Genomic DNA, 21,370 nt, shown 5'->3' on the forward strand with positions numbered 1-21,370 from the left:
CCCATCTTGTTCTTTAAACTTACTAAAGCTATCTTTTGACCTTTGTTATTCCAGATGATTTCTGGATTTGCTTAAGTTCCATGGGTAGTGGGGAGGGGAGCATTGGGATTTAAGTTGGAATCACATTTAATTAATTGATGCATTTTGAGGAGACTTGAATAGTACCAAGTATTCTTGTCCATAGATGGTATGGCTCTCCATTAACTTTTCATCTGATGAACTTTTGGAAGGGTTTCTATTTTCTCACTTTTCATTTTTGGTTGTAATGTGGAAATAGTAATTCTGGAGTCTTTATCTTTAGAGCTTTTTTTTCTAATCACTAAAACTGAAAGCATGATGTCTAACAGTTCTAAAGTGGTAACAAATTAGGATTGATTGAAAATGAATGTCTGATTCATCAAAATTCTTTTCAACCTTTTATAATTTGGGCTTTAATTTCTTACAGAAAAGTAAACAGAAATACAAATGATGTTAAAATTACCATTACTGTTCCCACAAAAGCTGTTTATCAGCTGTCCCAGTATGTACTATGCTTCCCTCTGTGTATGCTGCCCTCTGTGTAATGAGGCCAAATGAATCACTGTAGCCAAAGTCAGGGAATCTGACACTTTTTCAATGAGTTTTTTTTTTTTTAATTTGATATGACTCTTTCATATGTATATTTTATTTTAAAAGAATCATCTTTAGGAACAACTAAATACATGCATTGTTTGAGCAAACTCAAGTTTGTGGAGTATACATTATTTGTAACAGAACAGAACAGCAGTGGGCGTCAATGCTATAGATGATATTCTCGTGGTATTTGCTGCCATCCACTCTCCTTTCTAAATTTGGTGTTACAGATTCAACTTCTGTTTTCAAAAAGGGAAGTTACATATAGCTCATTCACACTATTATTTTCTCCTTAAAAGCCAGTTTCTCTGATAATTGACCATTTAAGGAGTTTCAAACACCTCAAACAAGACTTCTCTAAAGACAGCAGTTTTGAAATAAATATTACTTAGAAAGGTAATCTTCAATATTTAAAGCATGTTTAGGAAAACCATTGACGAGTTGCACAAATGTATCTAATGTAACATTGCTGTTTATCTGAATAGTTTACCTTGGTTTCTTCCTACTCGGCTTTCACTTTTCCTTTCTGAAATTTTAAATATAAAAACATTTTAATTTAAAATATATTTTTTTTCAATTTAAAGCAAATATTATTGGACAGTTAGATAATAGAATAGGAAAAGTCTTGTTTATTCTGGCAACATGTCTTTTAAGAACAGTTCTTCATTGGTGACTAAAAGATAAAGTCTTGCTTAAGTGTTCCCTCTTCTCCAGAAAACCAATAAAAATTCACAGCAGCAAAGTACTGATTCATTTTTTTTGTTGTATGCACTGTTTCCATTTAAACTGTGTTCTCTGCCCACATGTTTATTTTTAATGATACTTCATAGTATCATACTTCATAGTCTGAAGTTAGAGGTATTTCCTGGGCATCTATACACATTAAAGCTTTTACCTTTTTTTCACTTCTCAAAGTAGAAATTTTATATCTGGGACTTCAAAAAGTGGTTTTAATATGCTATTTACACTCCCCAAATCACCCTACTTCTCTTAAATGACCTCTTTACTCATAGGTGATTTAAAGGTACACAATCTTAGATTGTTTCTACAACAGATATGAGAATGTGTGTCACAGAAAATAGGATGTGAAGTTGGTTTTATATTCTTCCAAACTCCTCTATGAAGGTAGTCCCCATTGTAGCCACCTTTTCATAGACTTTTAGCTCTGGGAAGGGGCTACAGGAACCTTTGGGCCCTAGTGCCTCATCTGGCGGGAGATGGACACAGCCCTCGAGATGGGAAGGCCCTGATTCAGCTTCCTTGCTGACTGTGGCTGAAGAACTACACTTGAGATCTTCCAACCAACCACATGTGCTCTTTTCACCAGAAGCAGTGCTAATCCTAAATCTGTGACATGGCAGATTAAGAAACTAAAAAGTTAGTGATCAATCATAGTGATTTATTTGTACAAGATCTTCAAACTCCTACTCCAGGACTCTTCCTCTTATCAGGCTTGGTCCCAGGAACAAGGATGGTCTGGAGGCTGCACCATTTCTAACATTCATACAAGTTTTCTAGGGAAGCCAGAAGTGCCGGGTACCTTGAGAAGAAGGTGAATTGCTCAAGAAGGGAGCACACTTTATGGACAGGAAAGCCAGGGTCAACATGCAGATAGGCCAGCATGTAGAGGCCAGAGAGGTAGTGTTGTCTGGGGAGCTGAGGACAAGGAGAGAGGTTTCTGAGGAGCACCCACCAGCCATGGAGGAGCAGCATCTGGCAGGAAGGGAGCACTGAAGAGTTGTCACCAGGGAAGGCTTTCTCTTTCCAGCTGAGAGAAGGTGAAAGCAAAAGCCGGAGTGTCTAAGGAGAGCCACTCCATTTATCAGAGGCTTTTACCAGGAAATAGTGGCCAGTGAAGTAGGGAGGAAGCTCATGCTCAACAGAAGCCATCTTGTCTAGAAATAGAAGGGACTAATCAAAGATGCCAGAAAAAAGAAAAGAGTTTCAAGAACGTATTATTCCAATATCATCATTAAGATTTTGTTCTAAATTAGGATTTAAATATTGTCAGATCTTTAAAAGAGAAACAGGTGTGTTCACTAACAGGAAAATGACTCTCTCTCTTGGAACACAAGGGGCCGTCATTGCAAAGCAGCCTAGTAAACAGGGAAACTGCGAGTGACTCTTCACTGGAGCTGAAGCTCTACTTTTGTGAAGCATGACTGCAAGGACAGGCAGGAGAAAGCCTGACGTGAGGAGGTGGGCAAAGAGATGGAGAACACTTTGCAGAAGCAGATGAGTTAACCGGCTCCTTTGGTACTGTCAAGTTTTAACTTGCTAGTGGCTGAAAAGTACTGAACCTGTTCATGCTGTCTTTGTGAGAGTGTTCATTAGTTTTCCTAGTCATCCTATCCTGTGTCAACTCTCTGATAATCAGTTAGGTGATGTGGGACTTCCAGACTTTATTTTGAAGATTTATTAATAGATTTCAGTGATCAGTGAATGGGAAGTCCGCATTGAGTTAGACTCTCTGTATTTTCCATGAAAAGATGGTTTAACCCAGCTGGGTATATTATTGTGTTTAATAACTGAAACATTTATGGGGGGGCATAAGATCAGTATTTCCAAGGTATATAGATGGATGATTATGACCAGTATTTCTTGTGGAACTTGAAAGATAAAACATAATAAAGGAGAAAGGATAAGTTTGAAAACTGTCGTGAAGTCTTTCTCAGTTTATATAGCTAGCTTATCCTTGTGTCAATTCTTTGGTGCATATTAATTAAGTGCTAAAAGTGGCCTTCAGTTAGTGCAGTCATCTGTTCGTTTGCAAGAGGTGAGGGTACAGAAACTTTCAAGAGAAGCAGTGAAGTGCAAACTAGTACCCAGAACCACAAAGCAATGTTGAGAAGTACCTCTCTGAAATTAAACTCATGAGTATTTTTAAAAATTACCATCACAGTCCTATACTTACAAGAGCAGTGTTTCTTTTCTCCCTAAACAGATATGTTCCTGATAGTTAAATGTGGATGACTGGCCTAATTTCTTGTATGTGCAAGTGAGAGGGAGAAACTCTAAATCCTGAGGGTAGGATTATTTTAAATGGGCTTTTAAGTGTCCCAGAGAGTGAAAGTGTGAAAACCACACTTATGTGTTCACTAAGCATTTCTGGTTCATTTGCTAGGAATAAACAATATTTTTTTAAAAAAATCATGCATACTAAAGGGAGTTGACTTCAAAAGCTGTGGGAGGGCCTTTCTTTAGCCTCATGGAGTTGGATTCCCAGGGCCAGGCAGGAATTGCTATGCTGGGCTGTGGGGGACTTGGTCCTAGGGGAAGGGACTGTATACCCACCTGGTGAGGGACCACATGAGCAGGTGTTCAAATGGCCACTTCATGCTTTGATTCATGGTAAAAGATGCCAGAATCTCAAAGTGGGGGAATTTGGACACATATATAACATAGATACCTGTATGTAACATATATAAAATGATAAGGCATTTACCTTCAAAAGTGTGGGAAGGTGAAAAATATTTTACCCCAGAACTCAGATTGCTTTCCTAAGAACTCAGACCTTTACTGAGCACACAGAGAATTCGTGCTTTGGCAAAATCATGCGTCCACTCTGGAGACACAAAAATTGTCATTTTGATCTTTAGTTCTTCCAGTAATTCATTTGCTAGAAAATATCCAAGTGTCACAAAAATTGTGCAGTCTAACTTGCTGCTCATTTCAATTCATGAATAACAGTTTAAATTTATTTTAAATTCAGGAGAGCCTCTGGCCTCCACTACAGAGATATCACAGGATTATTGCAGCTTCTATTTCAATGGCTTCTCTTTAAAGTGAGTGGGTTGTTCAGAAACTGTTAGTAGTGTCCTCTCTGAAAGGCAGAATTCTGGAAATGAAAAATATCTTGGCCTCATGGCAAAATGTTTGAATACTGTGCCACTTAGGCACAGACTGAGCAGGATGTGCTGAGGGCCCTGAGCACGACTTCCATGATGAGTAATTTGGAATGCCATTGTAATGAAATTTTCCAAAGATATCCACAAATCATTAGCTTTTAGCACTGGCTATACTTAAAAAAGAAAAATCTGTGTAACCTTTTAATTATATCGAGGGTCCAGTAAAAATCTTTTTTATTCCTTTCAAGATAAAACAAACATTTTCTCCTCTACCAACATTTTAGTCCAGGTTTAATTTCAATAATATCGTCAATTTGATTGATAACAAATCATTACTGAACAGTTCCAATAGGTCTCAACTTGTCTTGATGTTAACGACTTATAATCACCTTTATGTTAGGTCTTAAAGCTTTATTATCCTTAAATATAACTAGTATAGTGGACCATTAAACTCCGAAGAGGTCTAAGACGACACTGATTGGGGTGGCAGCCAAAATTTTAAGGTGCCTGAATTCCTTTTCGTAACATCTTTAAACTGAATGCGCATGTCATTTTTAAAATAATCATTAATTTTCCAGGGGAGGTCTCCTGTCCTAGGACTTTTAAATTTGCACCACACACACAAGCCTCCCAAAACTAGTATTAATTTCCCTGATAAATATAAGTAGTTCAAAGCAGAACTTCTTATGGAGAAGGAAAAGGCTATCGCCGTGAAACTGCGCCTAGGTGCCCCTTGCGTCTCCAAGCCAGGCGTCCCTACCTGCGTGGGCTCTGCCGGGTTTGCACCGCGGCCGAAGCCTGCCACGAAGGCTGCAAAGTCGTTTCAGTCCTGTTCCGATAAAGTACTCTTGACTTGGTGACCCATTTCAAGTGTTGAGCTGAGGACACCGCATTCAAGGGGATTTTGTTCCCACCTCCAGCCGGAGCCCCCATCCTGCCTCTCGGACACTCCGAGGGCCACTCGTAAGTCCGGAGACGCAGGTATCGGAGAGCGTCTCAGCTGGGGACGCGCGGCCCCCGCCCTCCCGGGACGTCTGTCTCGAAAACCCCGCGGGCAGCGTGGATACCGCGCCCCGGGGTCGGATTTTTCTCTTTCCCCATCCGCCACCCCCCCGCCCCCCGGGACCCTGCCTGCCTGGCTAACCGGCCCCAAGTTGCAGAATAGCTGAGATGCTTGTCATATTTGCGGTCGCGCGACTCAGCGGGCTGTGCGCGCGCGGCACTCGCTGCCGCCTTTGTCGCTAGCGGCTCCGTCATTTGCATGAGTGGTCTGAGGGGATTATTGGTGGTTAGTTGTGGTGCCCTGGCCGGAGTGTCTCGTTTCCTCTCCCCTTCTCCTTAAGCTTTTCCTTAAGAGAAAATCAAGGGTGCGCCGGCTGGGAAGGAGCCGTGGGCGGCGCTGCCACCCGGCGTCTCGCGTGCTCCGCCTGCCCCTTCCTGCTCCTGGGGCGGCCGGGGCCCCGTTCGGCATTTATCGCGCCTCCCGGGACCGCCGGGGGAGGGGGCGGGGCCCGACCGAGGGGCGGGGCCCGACCGAGGGGCGGGGCCCAGTCGAGGGGCGGGGCCTGCGGAGCCCGGGGCCCGGAGCTCGCGGGAGGCTCGCTGGCCGCACGTCACTCCTGCACAGCGAGTGCTGGGGCACTGGCTGCCGCTCGCTCGGTCAGGGCGCCCCCTCCGCCCGCCTCCGGCTTCCTCCTCCGCTGCCTGCCGCCGCCGCCGCCGCCTCCTCCTCCACCATTGTATAATGCTCCGAGCGCGCAGGCAGAGGACGGCGGAGTCTTAGCTTCGGTCTCGCCTCCTGCCCGCTCCCCGGCGCCACCCTCGGGCCCCCGGAGCGGGGGATTCCGCATGGAGCGGGAGTAGCTTGAGGAGTGGGCAGAAACCCCTCCCGATGTGCTAGTTCCCAGGTGGAGCTGCATGTGGTAAGTTCTCCCGGCGCCGGCTTGGAGGGGATTCTCGGATGCGCGGGGCTCCGGGTGGGTGGGGGCAGCGTTGGGACCTGGCCAGGGCCGGGTGAGCCTGGAGGGCGGAGGAGGGGCCCGGGCGGCCGCGAGGGTCGGGGAAGCCTCGGCGAGAGGGACCTGGGCTGGAGCAGGTACCGGGAGGGGCGCTCCCTCCCGCTGCTCCCCGGCCCCGCGCTCTTGGACCCCCGGGGCCGGCGCCGGGGACCCCCAGCGTTCTCGGGCAGATCTGCTGGGGGAAGGGCAGGGGACGGGCAGTCACGGACCGGGGTCAGGAGGGGGTCGGGAGCTAACCGGAGCCCAACGGTGGGGCGGAGGGAGCTTGGAGCTGTCGCTTTTACAGCTGGGATCTGTGTGCGTGTTGTGGCGGTTGTGTTGTTGTGAACGTGCGAGACTTTGTTGTTTTTTTTTTTAAGACTCGTATTGCTGGCGCGACGGCTGCTTCACTTTTCAGTCCTGTGGCCGGGTTTGCATCCAGCTTGCTTTAGTGTATTTCTGTGAGTTGCCCTATGTTTTAGCTTACAAACATCCCTCTCCGCCCTCTTTTCTCCCGTGCGCAAGTGAATTGATTTTGAATGTGTATGTGTGTTAAACTTGATGTCTCATTGGTTTTTTAAGTTAGAAATCTACAAGTCATCTTAGTGGTGACTGCCTATGACTGAGAGGGAGGGGGCTGAGGGGAGCCAGCTGTCCCAGGCCTTGGACTTTGTACCAAGACGTGGTGCCGTCAGAGCGCCCGTGCATCGAGAGAAAATCATAAATTCCCCCCCCCCCGCCTTGGCCAGCAGTTATCTTACTTTTAGCAGAAATAATAGTAATAGATTGAGATGGGAGTAGAATTCTGTTTAGCCTTAAATTTCGCAAAAAGATTAGGTATCATTGTCTTAGAATAACTTTTTGCTCCCAAGCTCGTTAGTTTCAGGATGTTTCAGGAGGTGGAGAGTAAGTTTTTACAGTCACTTAATGGGGAAGGGCAATCAGCAAGGTGAGTGAGACATCCAGTCTCAGACTGGACCAGTTTTCATTTGAGTCAAACTGGACAGCCTCCTTTGGTCTTAAGGAAGATAGTAGATGTTTTCAAGCTTTGTTCATGAAATATGCTTTGTGATTTCTCAATATATGTTAAGAAATGTCCATAACGTGTGTAAAGAGCCTAGAAGTTGTACTAGCCAATCGGATCCCTGAGGCCTTAAGTGTTCAAAGTAGCCTTTTATAATTAGAGAGGAGTCTCCGACAAGAGTGAAGTGGGCTCTTGGCTCCACTCAACCCCTGGAGGACAGTCCACCTGAGAGCCTCTGGGTTGTTTTGCTGATGGGGGCTTGGTGGGGGGGGCTAGTTGTTCAGCTACCCAGAAGCCATAACTCACCCTAGAGCTCCTCCCACTCCTCCCCCTTTTTATAGCAGTCTATTCTGATTTGAGTGTGGTAGGGTGTGCTCTGAGGATGAAAATACCCATCCTAAGATCTCAGCTTCTGGCACAAGCAAGAAGAGCTTGTTTGTCGATCTCCACTTTCCTGTTCATTTCAGCTATTTCTTTGTGGAAAAAAGAGAGAGATAAATGTTAAAAAGTTTTCCTTTAACTTTGTTGATTTACTTAGAGATATTATATGTTAATGTAAAGTTGTTATGTTGTTCATCAAGTTTGGAACCCTTTAAAATAACTTTATTTCTTTCCCCTCCTCCTAATTAAAATGTGCATAAACATGTTGCTCTCAGGTGAGAAATCTTATGAAATGGATTGGACAGCCTTTTTTTTTTTTTAACATTCAGCTCTGTTCCTTGGGTAATTACAATAGATAGGAGACTTAAATTTTATAATACCAACCAAGTGTAAGACATGAATGTCCTAGGGAACAGTTTTATTGTCAGGCGAGTGTCACAGCTTCTTAGGTAACAGCTGCACGGGCCTGTTTCCCTTAAAAAACTAAGAAAGGGATATTAGCTCACATTTAGAAACCCTGTAGACTTCTGTTTGTTGAATTGTCCCCTTGAAAGGCTTTTATTTAATTGAGAAGCTGAAATGTAAACTTTACCCAGTTGCCATGCACTAAATTATTAATTATGAGCATAGTTAAGTGGTATTTATTTTGATATTTTAAAACTCAAATTTGTGTAGCAGCTGATAGCTTTTGGCATATGCTGTTTCAAACAGTGTTCCAATGGCAGAATGAGTTGCAACACTACTTAGAAAGGTGCACACACACAAAATAGATAAAAAACATATAAGGGGACATTGAAGATACATATGTACATGTGTACAAATAAATAAGATTTTTTTCTGTCAAAAATTAAACTGACAAAGACAATAAATAAAAGTAAAAGCATACTTCAAGTTATCAGTAACAAGTTATACTAAAAGTTTGCCCACGGTCAAAATATTTTACACTTTAGCTATTAAGAAAGATAAAAGCTACAACAGAAACTTTTAGAAGTTTCTTTTGCTGTGATTTCTTGTTAAAAAACAAATACTAATAAAAGCATGAAGTCTTATTTTATATTTTGTTTATATCAAAAAAATCAAGACAACTTTGTTAGTATTGTAACATAGGCTTTAAAAATGTGTCGGTTAATATGATATTTTGGAGCATGAACTCTAACTCACTTGTAGACTTTTTAAAAACTTCGTTGCTACAGAAATTTCATATTTACTGTTACAGCCTATCCTTTAGGAGATAGCTGTAGTTGCAGTAGTTTCTTGGCAAAGCACAGGTGGGGTGGGGGAAGAGAGAGGAGAGAGAGGTGTCTCTGATTACTGAGTGCAAAGATCAGTTGTATGCTCAAGGCACCAGAGGGCAAGCTCCAGTTTTAAGTGAAAATGGCCTTGAAATAAGGGTAACACCCACCTTCACGGTCTTTCCATTAATCAGCACTGACCAGCAGAACAGGATCATCTAAAAATGCAGTGGCCACTGCATATGCACAAATCATGTCTTTTCTACCAACTGTTAATAATTATTCCTTAAACAGCTGACAGAAACCCCCAAGCTAGGACTCCTGCTTAAAGAAATGTGTGGATATTTAATTTAATTCTAATATTCTTTTTTTTAAATTTATTTTTATTTTCACTTGGAGGATATTGCTTTACAGTGTTGGTGTTGGTTTCTGCCATACATCGATCGGCATGAATCAGCCTGTGGCAGGTACACATACGTCCCCTCCCTCTTGAACCTCCCTCCCACCTCCCATCCCATCCCACCCCTCTAGGTTGTCACAGAGCCCCCAGTTGAGCTCCCTGTGTCTTACAGCAAATTCCCACTGGCTATCTGCTTTACATATGGTTAGTTCTAATATTCTTGAAGGAAAGAGCAGCTCACCAAAGTTGGCATATCTTTTAAACAAAATGATTGTCTCCAATGGCCAGTGCGATTGGCGTTAAAGGCAAACTTCTGCCCTTTGTACAGATGCTGGGCAGTCCTGTGAGCAGCACTGTCCCCCAGAGCACCCATCACTCATTGTGTGGAGCAGTGTCTTTCTCTATGAGCACTGTGTGGCAGTTCATTCTTTGTATGAATCTGTGAATGGCATATGTCAGGCCAAAAAGACGACATTCCTATTCTGGGTAATAAATGGACGCCTTGTTGGTTTTTTTTTTTTTTCCATGAAGATCATGAGACAAACAAAACATGCTTGGCTGTCTAAAAATTTTCTTTGAAATAGAAATTCAAAAATAAAAACATCAGAATATCTTTGCAAACATTTGATTGCTCATAGGACAAAACAGATACATGTCATTTCAACAAGCACCCCAGACAGACAATGAAAACTCCTTTTTGGAAGGGAATCCCGCTCTCTTTGTGGTCGGAGGGCCCCAGGAGCTAGAAAGCCTCCTTCGTCTCCTCTCAAGGTCTCCCGTCCCTCCTCTGAACTTAAACAGGAATCCCTGCCTGGAGTCCCAGTAGCCAGTCCCACAATTTGGTGTATCTGTCTTAGCAACCCGGGAGCACAGAAGCCGTGTTCTGCACCCACTGCAGCTTTCAGTTCATAATGGAGTCGGCATCTGCTGTCTCGTCTGGCCTCCTCTCACACTTGCACGCTCGTGTGTCCAGAGCTGGGCCTGCCCCTGAGCAGGGACAGCAGAGCCAGGGCCGAGTGTGCCCGCTCGGCGCCGCCCCGAGTGGAGTGAGCCATGCGGATGCGTGGGGCGGGGGCCGGAGGGAGGAGAGCGGGGGACAGCGCCGGGCCGACTGCGCAACTGCTACAGCAGGTCCGACTAGTTTTAAGTGCCCAAAGGCAGCTTTGTTTCTCTGGTGACTCCGGGTAGCAAGCAGCAGACCTCAGTTCTGAACACTCATGTCTGGCCTTACTATCTCTCTGTCCCTTTGCAGAAACCTGTAGGTTCCCAGAGTTGCTCTTTAATCCTAAGCTTTTTTTTTTTTTCCTTTTAAAAACCTTCATAGGTGGTTAACTGAAAAGATGAGGCTAAACCAGGCATTTGTGTGGTTCTGAGGAGTTTCATGAAGTAGAACAGTGAAGGGGAAGGGCTTCTGACTCTTAAGGACACACACACACATCCCCCCACTCACTCACTCACTCACTCAGCTGTCTCTGTGAACCTGTTCAACAAAAGTAAAAAGTATTACTTGATGGTGCCTGTGGTCAGAAAATTAAATAATGAAGCGTTATTTGCTGCTGATCAACCTTTAGCCCCTTGCTCTGCTCTCTGGCTGACTGCTTATCATTCCACGCCAGCCACAGCTCCCAGGCTTCAGGCCGGCCGGCTGGAGTACCCCACCCTGGTGTTCAGAAGTGTTGAGTTAAACTCAGGGAATCTGAAAGTCCCAAGGTCATCTCTACACCAGAACAGGTTTGCATAAAATTCTAGCCACGCCAATGAGATAAAGAGGTGGCAACTGTTTTAATCTGAACCTGTCTTAGTAGTTATTCCATTTTATAATAATACTTGATACAGATTTGCTTTTCAATTTCTTCCCTTTTCGCGAAGAGGGAACCTCCGTGTGTGTGCTTCTGTGTCTTCCTTGCTGTCGCAGAAAATGGGTCTGGCAGAGGAATTTGAGCACCGTGGTCTGTAGCTGATGAAGAAATTTTTGCACTGCCTCTGTGCTTGTCACGAACCTGGTGATGGTCTTTTCTGAATAGTTTTTTTTTTTTAACAGACTGGTTTTTAAAATATTTTTATTATGGCCAGAAATAGAAAATAAAATAGATTTTACCTGATGATGGTTGTTAGCTGTCTAGCAGTAGTTGGTTAGCAAATTCAAAACATGGATTCCTCAAGTGGCACCTGCCTTCTTGTTTCGGAAGCCTCTAAAGATAGGCAGGGTGAACAGAATGTTCAGGGGTGGCAGTGGGGTGGGGTGGAGGCAAGGTCTCCTTAAACGTCCTTGAAGCTCCTACAGGTTGAAGTTCTGAGAGGTAGTTTCCTTAGAAAATAAATATGTATTGCGTTCAGTGTGGTACTCTGATTACTTTTATTACATTTGACTGAGTGACTTTGTATACAAAGTTCTGTGGGTCGTTAGTTATCAATGCCCAGAAATCCTCCGAAGAAATACTTTTTATTTCAAAATAGCCCCAAAGTAATTTTTTTTTTTAAAGAAGGGCTGCCATATTTACAAAGTATCATTCACTGCCTTCAAGCTTAGTTTGTATCCTCCTTTCCTTTTTCTACTCTGTGAATTATTCAAGTGTATGAAGTAAAGTTTAAGATGTCTTTGTAAAACCTTATCAGGAGTCTGCCTAATTTTTAGAATTAGCTAAACATTCTGAATATGTATGTTACTTATATGAAATAGATATTTACATAGTAGAATAGTTGTTTCTTCCCTTTTGTGTGTGTTAGTTGCTTCAGTCGTGTCCGACTCTTTGCAACCCCATGGACTGTAGCCCACCAGGCTCCTCTGTCCATGGGGTTTCCCAGGCAAGAATACTGGAGTGGGTAGCCATTCTCTTCTCCAGGGGATCTTCCCAGTCCAGGGATTGAATTCAAGTCTCCTGCATTGCAGGCAGATTCTTTACCCTTTGAACCACAAAGGAAGCCCTTCCTCCCTCTCATGGGTCTCTGACGTATATTTCTTTTATCTTGTGCCTTAAATTTTAATACTCACATATCATATTATAGAAATGGGATAGTTTTCTTTTTAGGGATAGTTTTCTTTTGAAGAATTCAGATTTAGACTATATAGTACAATGTTTAGACTTACTCAGTGAGTAAGTAAATAAAGAATATTTCTCTGGTTTTTCTCTTTAGATTGCATGTAGAAGTTAGAAGATAAAGTATGTTATGTATTTTTGAGGAATATAAAGCAGGTCTCCTTTTAAGTGATTTTTCACAGTATTAAAGCATTCCCAATTTGAAAACAGAGGAGATTAAAAATTAATAATATCCTTTAGAAACACTTTCATAAAAACATTTCCTAATGTAGCATACTTAGTTTTTGTTCGTTTTATTCAGTGACAAGTTAGTTGGCTAACAAAACCTAGAAGGTAGTATAATCTTTTGTTTTAATTAAGATGAAATTCTATTTTCACAGATTTGTTCTAGCAAATTATACTTACCTGTTTTGGTGTGACTGTTTTATGTATCTGAAGGCCTTAAAAAAAAAAAATCCACCATCACATACTTTTGGCAAAGCATTTGGTTTCAACCCTAAGCCTTTTCCCCTCTGACATTGTTTGTTAAGGGTCTCTAGTGTGAGCAGAAAAACAAGGTATCTTTGGGGAAAAGATAGTACAGGAGCGTTGAAACCAGAATCCCATCCAAGCAATTATAAGTACTGGAGAAAAAAATGTTTTCATTATGCACGGGAATGGGGGTGGGGCAAGGCTGGTTGGCCTTTACTGGCATATAATCTTAAGGGAAAGAAATTCAAATCTAAGAATTCCTTCCCTTAATGATAATGAGGCTTTAGATTCAGCATGCTAAAGCTGAGTTCCTGACAACAAATTAGTGTGGAGTAGCATCATAATTTTAATGTCTACAGTTACATATTATTTATAAAAATAATATTATAACGGTGCATATTTACCAAGTTTCCTATGGAAAGATTGGTGATAATAGTTTGTCTCTTAAGAACATACAACATCATAGAACTTCAACACCTCAAACGGTGGTGTAATTTGTAATTTGCATAGGAAGAATTCCAGCAAGTTACACAATCAACTTGCTTCATGACCTCTCTGAGGTTACCAGTGTTTTACGATTTAACGGCTCCTCCCCAATATTCTTTATGAAGTTTTCCCAAAAAACTGCCAGAAGCCATTTCTGTTCAGTGTGGAGGCAATTTCCTGTTATTGCAAAGCAATTGGATTGTTGAAGGCTTTTCTATCCTAGTAAAATTCCTACTGCTAACCTTGAGACTCATTGTGTGGTTGGAGATCACTTTAGGACCCCCACTGGAAATTCTGAACTACTGGCTTCACCCAGTCCACATCTTATGACTCGGGTTGTATGTTTGTTGTGTGTGTCCTTGCTTCAGGAATCCTCCAGGGATTTTAGTCATGGGTTTTGAAACATCAGTGTTACTTATATACTGACAACAACCTTTTCTTTATACAATATTTCCAGATTTTGAACCATAGCATAATATAGTGTGGTCTTGGCAGGTCTCTTGCCTTGCCGAGCAGTGTCCTATGGAGACCTGAATTTGGGAACAGTCTTGGAAATGTGGATACTTGGAGAGATCTGTAGATAGAAATTGCGGTGGAATAATCAGAATGAAGGCGTGCCTGTTGCTCTCCTGCGCCCCCTTGTGGTTAGATGTGATACTCTTTCAAAGTTCAAGAGTAGCTCCAACTTGTAGTGGGCATGCTTGTTTACAAAGAGCATTTATAGCTTTCTTCTGTGTAAAATAGCCTATCAAGTTAATATAATAGTTCTCACTGAGGGTATAAATAGTTTATTGTGTTTGATTTTTTTAATTTGTAGAATTTTAAAAATATGTACTGATGTGTGTGTACATGTTTTACCCTTTTTTTATGGAAAATTCCAAACACACTCAAAAGTAAAGAGAGTACAGTGTATCCCCTTGTGCGCATCATCTGCATCATCGGGCTTCAACAGTCATCAATATTTTGTCATTCTTGTTTCATCGTCACGGTCTTTTTTTTCTAGAGTATTTTAAAGCATATTCCAGGCATGGCATCATTTTTGTTGTTGTTGCTCACGTTAAATTTAGAAACTGTATAATTCGGCTCAGTCTTTTACTTTAGGTGTGCATTGCTTTAGTCAAAATTGTTACGTAAACTAAGAGAATTGTAAACATCCTCAGTATCTTTGTAAGGTGACTGATGTCCCTAGCTTCCTAAGAGTTAGGTCTAAAACCTAAAATTCCCAGCTGGCTGAGGAACCAGTAAGACAGGATATCAGAAATATTTTCTAGTACTTAACAGTTACATTCTAAAAAACCTGTTTCTTTCCAGATGTTTGTTAACAAGGCCATAATTTATTCCTAAGAAATAGCCACTTGAAATATTATTGCTCAGTATTTGTTTACTAAATGAAGTTAGCTATCAACATTTGAAAAATGTCCTTTTGTTTTTCCAAAAGGAAAGGTTATGTTTGACAAACCAGTCAGAAACCGTCTGCAATTTCATAGAAGTAGATGGAGGGAAGGACTTCATAGAAGTCCTAGGAGGGAAGGCAAGAGTTTCTTACGGTGTCCTATGCAGACTTGAGGAAGACATCCCCAAGCAGTAAAAGCTGTTGTTTTAATTGACTTCGAGGTTGACTTCTGGCCGAATTTCGGTTTGTCTCCAGGCTTTAAAACGCTGTCGAGAAAGCCCGGGGATTGTTCGCCGCGGGACCCGTCCGACTGGAGTTTGATCGCGGATGCGCGGCCGCGCGCTACCCGCGGCAGAGCGCGCCGCCGGGAGACCCCGGGGAGGCGCCTCCGCAAACAGTGGTGTCGGGTTACAGCCTCGGAGCAGCGCCGAGCGCGCCTAACTGGCTTGATCTAGTGACTGGCTTCATAATTACATTGCTGATTTGCTAGGGAAGGCTTTGTCTTACTTAGCAATTAGCATGGATGTTACTGCAGGGACCTCATCCTGGATGAGCTTGGGCTTAAAAAAAAAAAAAAAAGCTTCCCCGATAGGGGCAGCTTTAGGGGTTCAGTTACTCACCCTCCCTTGTCTTCTGGGAGTAAACACGCAGAGGCTTTCTCCCTGTTGAAATTTTGCCCGTGTTTCTGCCATTCCCGGAGGCCAGAAGCAGTCGCTTCGGGGTCTGCAGGCAGCCTGGGGGAGTGCTGACCCCCGCACGGCCTCCCAGAGGCTCACCACCAGGTACTGGGGGAACTGCACGGGTCACAGTGCATGGAACACCCCCGCTGGCAGATCCTTGGAGGCACTCCGCTTTCTTTTTTAAATTATTGTAATTGGAGGATAATTACAATATTGTGATGGTTTTTGCCATACAGCAACATGAATCAACCACGGTTATACATGTGTCCCCCCCATCCTAAATCCCCCCCACTTCCCTCCCCACCCTATCCCTCGGGTTGTCCCATGCCACTGGCTTTGGGAGCACCCCACTTTCTGTCAGCTCACTCCCAGATCTGCCAGCAGCACCACCTCCTGGCATGTCCCTTCAGGGTGTCCTGTCTATGTCGTATCCCCCCACCCCCACCCCATGGCTTCTGCTGTTACCTGGGGGAGGAAGGGTGTCAAAAGCATAGCCATTATTCAGATTCCTGAGTGTTGGATGTTTATTAAGGTGTAATACTTTAACAGTGTAGAAAGTTGTCTAAGGGAACCTGGCTTCCCCAGTGGAACAAGGATGGGGCTTTTCCTTCCTGCCCGGGAGGTGCTGTGTGACCAGCTGACAAAAGAGCTGTTCCCAGAGTTCGTCAGAGGCTGGTGGCAGGCGTCCTGGTCAGGAGCAGGGGCTCTCCACTTAGACCACCTCAAGAGCAGGACCCAAAGCACACCCTAAGGTAGGCATCAGGGAGGAGAAGAGGAGAGATGAGAATATTCTGTGTTTCAGAAGTTGTCTCACCAGCATTTGTAGCCAGCCTCTCTCCTGCTCTGGAGAGACTGTCACCGACTCAGTAGTTTTGCCAGGGGCAACTTCTTTCTTCTTCTACTACCCCTGAAAGAAACTGAAAGCATGCGTGTGTTTCCACTTTCAGGACTTTGGGTTTGGCGGCTCAGGATGTCTGAGTGAGGAAATAGCCTCTGCTAGCCTGCTTGAAGACATTCGTCACACGTCATAGCTTCTTTTTTCTTCAAACTGGGTAGCTCTGTGAGGAAAAGTCATCATTCTGAGTCATTAGCATTGCTGTGAATGCCCTGTTTTTATGATTTTTAGTGTCAGCATGGGCACTTCTGGACCCTTCAGCAGCCAATAGTCACACCAGTGGTCACTCAGGACGGTGTGGTTGAGGAGACCCAGGACTCTTATTAGGAGCCTTTCACTTGAGAGCTGTTAACTAGTGACACGGGCATACAGAAACGTGCACAGGTCCTAAGTGTGCAGGCCAGTGACTCATCGAACAGCAGACGCCAGCATCTTCACCCTGATGGGGACATAGAGCGAGACCCGCTCCCAGGGAGCCCAGGGCCCCACTAGGAACTACCCTTCCCTGACGGCGGACACCAGGGCTGAGTTCTGCCCTGTTAACTGACTGTTGAGACAACACGTCACTTAATCGTGAAGCCCGCTACACTCCTGAGAAAGGAAAACCCTGGATTTCTACTTGTCACTTACTGACCCAAAAGGAAATTGGAACAAGCTCTTGAAAATGTACACAAGGTACAGACCATCCAGCCTTGAGGTGTTTTAAAGTAATAACTTTCAGGATTCCCTCGTGTGCCCCGCCTCTGTGTGTTGGACAAACGAGCGTGTGTGAGCATCGGGTGGTGCGGAGCTGGGAGCCATTTCCACGTCTGCCCTGGTGTGCTGGCCGCTTGCCGCCCCTCTTGGCTGCCTCTTTGATCATATGGTCAGTCTTACCTTCCCCAGTGATTTCCTCCCTTCAGAAATTGGAACTAAGCTATCAGTCCTGACCTTCTTTTAAAACACCTTTTGCAGCATTAATTCCCTTGGATACTGAGTAGGATTTTCCTTCTGGAGGGTTTTCCTTCTGTTTGGGGCGATAACTGTTTGGGGGGATAAACTGAGTTAAAGTCTTTGCATCTTTTTTTGACCCCCACTGAGTCAGAAAGCCAGCCCCCATGGTGGGCCGAGGCAGGCTCCCAGTTTGGGCCTCTCATAAGCCCCAGCGGTGATGCTGCCCTCAGGGGTCACACACAGCCCCTCCATGCACCTATCAAGTCAGCGGCCCCCAGGCTCTGGGCCTCTGTGAAGCACTAGTGGCCACAGCGGGCTGCAGGTGAAAGCAGTGGGTTTTCTTGTTGTTAGTGGGGGATGACAGAAGTGGTGGTTTGCAAAAGCGGATTTAATATTAATTTTAAAATCATAATTAGTGGGGAACCTGGTGCTCAGCCATTCGTAGACAGCCTTTTGGGCTGGGGTTTTGTATGGAGCAAAGCAGCTCTCTCGCTGCGAGCTATTGAAAGTCAGCCCTCGACACAAGTGTTTGTATTATTAAAATAACCAAAAAAAGGAGGGGAAAAAGAAAATCGTAACATTTATTTTGACAGTTCAAATAATATTAAAGGACAGTGTTTTAAACAGTTTTTCCAAGGCCTAGCTTTAAAATAACTGAAAAACACTGAGTTTAAGAGAACTTTTTGGATTGCTTATTTTTTCTGTTTTTTTTTAATGTTTGCGTCTTTTTCCTGTAATGCTTTAAAAATATAAAAGCTGTGAAATGCTCCTTTTAACACATGGGTACTATTTCAGTTTCTCTTTGGACACTGGGCACAAGGCCTCAGTACCATTCACTCTGTGATCACAGCAAGAAAAACCTAGGCCCCGGTGAGCTGGTGGTATCGCATGTCTGAGAAAGTGAGTTTTATCATTAAAACTGAGCTTAGGACATCTTACTTCTGCATGTAGTCTTTCTTTTTTGATGTCAGTTGCCATTGCAAAGCTACTCATTCTTTGTTTCCTTACCTGCTTAGGCACAAATAGGGAAGCAGTTTAGACTCAGATTTAATTGAGTAAAGGTATTCTCAGGCTTAAATATGAAATAGCTGGATGGAGAAAAAAGAAAGTCGTGGTTGTCAAAATGAGGTCCCTAGACCAGCATCACCTGGAAACTTGCTGAAAATATAGGTCTTGGTCCCTCACACCAGACCAAATGAATGAGAATCTAGGATAGTGGGGGGCGGAGGGGGGGAGCACTCTGTTACCGAGCCCCCTCTGTGAATCTGATGCTCACCCAAGTTTGAGAACTGAAGAATGAGAGAGGCACGCACAGCTTTCTGAATGCGGGGTCCTTGCCCACCCTCAGTGCCTCGGGTCCCGACAGATCTCCTTACCCAACACCTGCCCTGTACATCTGTGCCCTCTGAGGTTCATTCACCCTTCCCCTTGGTCATACCCTCCCTTCACGCCAAGTTTACACTCAGAGCCAAAGACACACATCTCTGTTTTTGTTTTACAGTCCTTCTCTGGCTGTCCCTCAGTGTCTTTTCTCATTCTTTCCATTTACTATTCACCCAGCCCCTATTTCTGCAGCATCTTCTGTGTGTCACGGACTGCCCTACCCCGAGGATACAGAGATGAACACAACAGCCTAAAACCCTCAGAGAGCTTACCGTCTGGGGTGGGACACTACACTGAGGGGCAATCCTGCCTTAAATATAAACCTCAAATCCTATCTCCGGAAGTCTCCCCCCACCCCCACCCCCCTGGCACCCAATCTGTACTGATCTCTGACTCCTGACTGTGGGAGTCATTAGAATCTGGAATTGCAAACCCCCAAGTGAGTAATATCTTTTCCTGCTTCTCTGGTTCTTTCTCTTCTGAGGAATCGCCTAGTGACATGTTACTGTTGACCATCTGCTCGGGCAGATTTGTAGCATTTGAGGGCAGGGTAGTTCCTAGTGAAAGTGGCTCCACTGAAAGCCAGGTTTGGTATCTGGAGAGTTTTATTCACTATTAAACTTCCTGGAAAACTCTCGCAGAGAAGTGTTCATTTGTATTGCTCCCCATGAATTTTTGTTCTCTTCAAAACTTAGATTGCTGCAGTTAATACTTGCCAAGATTTATGTTAAGCAAATCAGAATGTTAGGGGTTTGTTTCTAACAAGTTTATTGGGGAGGGAAGGTATTTTATCTTGAACTGTGTATTAAGAGCCAGTGAATATTCAATAAAAAGAGTGATTGTGGTTAGTTTTAGACCCCTCTAGGTGGGCAGGAAAGGGAGGGAGCACCCACCTCACTCGTCCATGTCAGGGTCTCTAACCAGCCCTGAAGTTCCGGGTCCCCTTTGGGCCTTCGACTGAAAGACTGGATAGAAGACATGGGCTTTGGGCCTGGGTCTTCACAAGTTGAGGGAGGAGGCAAAGTGAGGTGCTGAGCCTCGGGGTAGCCTGGAAACCAACTTGTCACAAGCTCCTCCTCTCAGGGAACTACGGGCTACCATCTACCATCGGTGTCCAGTTCCACTGCCAAGGGGCCTCTCATGCAGGAAGAGCACACACCTCCTGCCACCACCACCCCCACCCCACCCCACCCCTGTTACCTTGAAGCCCTTAATGACCTCCACCTACTGCTCCATCTTCACTCTGCAGCCAAGTGGGGCCTTTTAAAAGGTCACGTGCCTCTCCAGTGGCCTGAAGAGCTACTGCTGTTGTCTTAGAGTGCCTGAGGAAAAAGCTTTGGGCAGCCTGGCCCTCGTGTTTTTGAGAGGCTTGTCTTGTCTTTGAATCGTGCCTGCTCCATGTTCACACAGCTCCGAGTGAGGGTCCTTCTCACCTCCCTCCCACTTCCAGGAGTTGGAGGCCTCTTCTGAACGTGGGCAGACAGAACTCTCAACAGCATGTTAAGCAAACTTTGGGAAAACTTTTTTTTTTTTACAAATTTTAAATTAAAAAAATTTTTTAATGTTAATGTTCTACGTAAGAATGTGGGTTAGATTTTACCATGTCATTTTTCACTCCTTTTTGTAAAAATGTAGATAGAGTTCAGATTACAAATCAGGATTGTGTGCATTTTGCAATCTTACTGGGTGTGTAGAGCAGTTTGCCTCATAAAACAAAATAGAAAAATGAAGGCAAACCTGCTTTGAGAGATATTCTATCATGGGTCCTTATTTATACATTTGAGAAGCATCCAAGATTCAATTCATCTGTCTGTTCCTGCTCACAGATTTGGCTTACCCGGGTCCTCCTCCTTCCCCTTCCAGACAGCATTACAGATATCTTATCAGGCTTTCTCTAAATCATTCGGCTCCATATCATATCATAGAGCTGTGACCAGCTTTGTTGTTGTTGTTTAGTTGCTAAATCATGTCCGATTCTTTTCGACCCCATGGACTGCAGCACACCAGGCTTCCCTGTCCTTCACTATCTCCCGGAGTTTGCTCAAACTCATGTCCATTGAGTCGATAATGACCAGCTAGATCATTCTAATTGGAAATCAGGTGCTTCTCAAATTGAAATCTCTCCAAAAAGTATCTCCATAGATCTCCTTCAGCCATGAGAATTGGCTAACCATGCCTGTAGTACCACGTGCTTTTTAAATAGTTAAGTTCTGTGTGCTTGGTGATTATTTCTAGAGAAATGTGAGTTATTGAAAAAGTCCTGTTGTTTTTTTCCTGGTAACAAGTCTTTAAAAGACAGTTCTGTGTGAATGACTAAAAGAAAGGAAACGTCTGCATTGTCTTTCCTGAGTGTTACTTCTTCAGAGAGCCAGTAAACATTTAAAGTAGCCATGAGCTTACATACTTATTTTGAGGCATATGTTTGGTTTACATTTTGGGACAGTGCTTCTCAAACTTTCTGTGATGAAAGACCATCTTGTTTATGTTTTTCCTCCATTATGGACTAATACTTCAGTAAAACCTGACAAAAAGAATACAGGAAAAATGAAATGAGTTACAAGGATGTAAAAATAGAAGCCTCATTTGAAAAAGTTTTA

The 21,370-nt window shown here is 43.8% G+C and overlaps 1 protein-coding gene across 6 annotated transcripts in view; it reads left to right on the top strand.

The window, feature by feature from the left end:
* The window catches only part of SERTAD2 (SERTA domain containing 2), a 109,177-nt gene that overhangs the window by 79,813 nt on the left and 7,994 nt on the right, over nucleotides 1-21,370 (top strand). Inside the window, exon 2 of one of the 6 annotated variants that reach the window (XM_081588322.1) lies at nucleotides 16,510-17,132. The exons of 3 other annotated variants lie outside the window; for them this stretch is intronic. In XM_081588322.1, coding sequence (XP_081444448.1) covers nucleotides 17,122-17,132 — 11 coding nt within the window. In that variant the 5' untranslated portion in view covers nucleotides 16,510-17,121. Of the gene's footprint in view, nucleotides 1-6,075; nucleotides 6,383-9,499; nucleotides 9,562-16,509; nucleotides 17,133-21,370 lie in introns of those variants that run through there. 2 more of the 6 variants (XM_081588323.1, XM_081588325.1) reach the window with 2 other exon arrangements.

The sequence above is a fragment of the Giraffa tippelskirchi genome, chromosome 4 (assembly GCF_054371585.1).
Source record: "Giraffa tippelskirchi isolate mGirTip1 chromosome 4, T2T-mGirTip1v1.2.pri, whole genome shotgun sequence".
Lineage (NCBI taxonomy): Eukaryota > Metazoa > Chordata > Mammalia > Artiodactyla > Giraffidae > Giraffa > Giraffa tippelskirchi.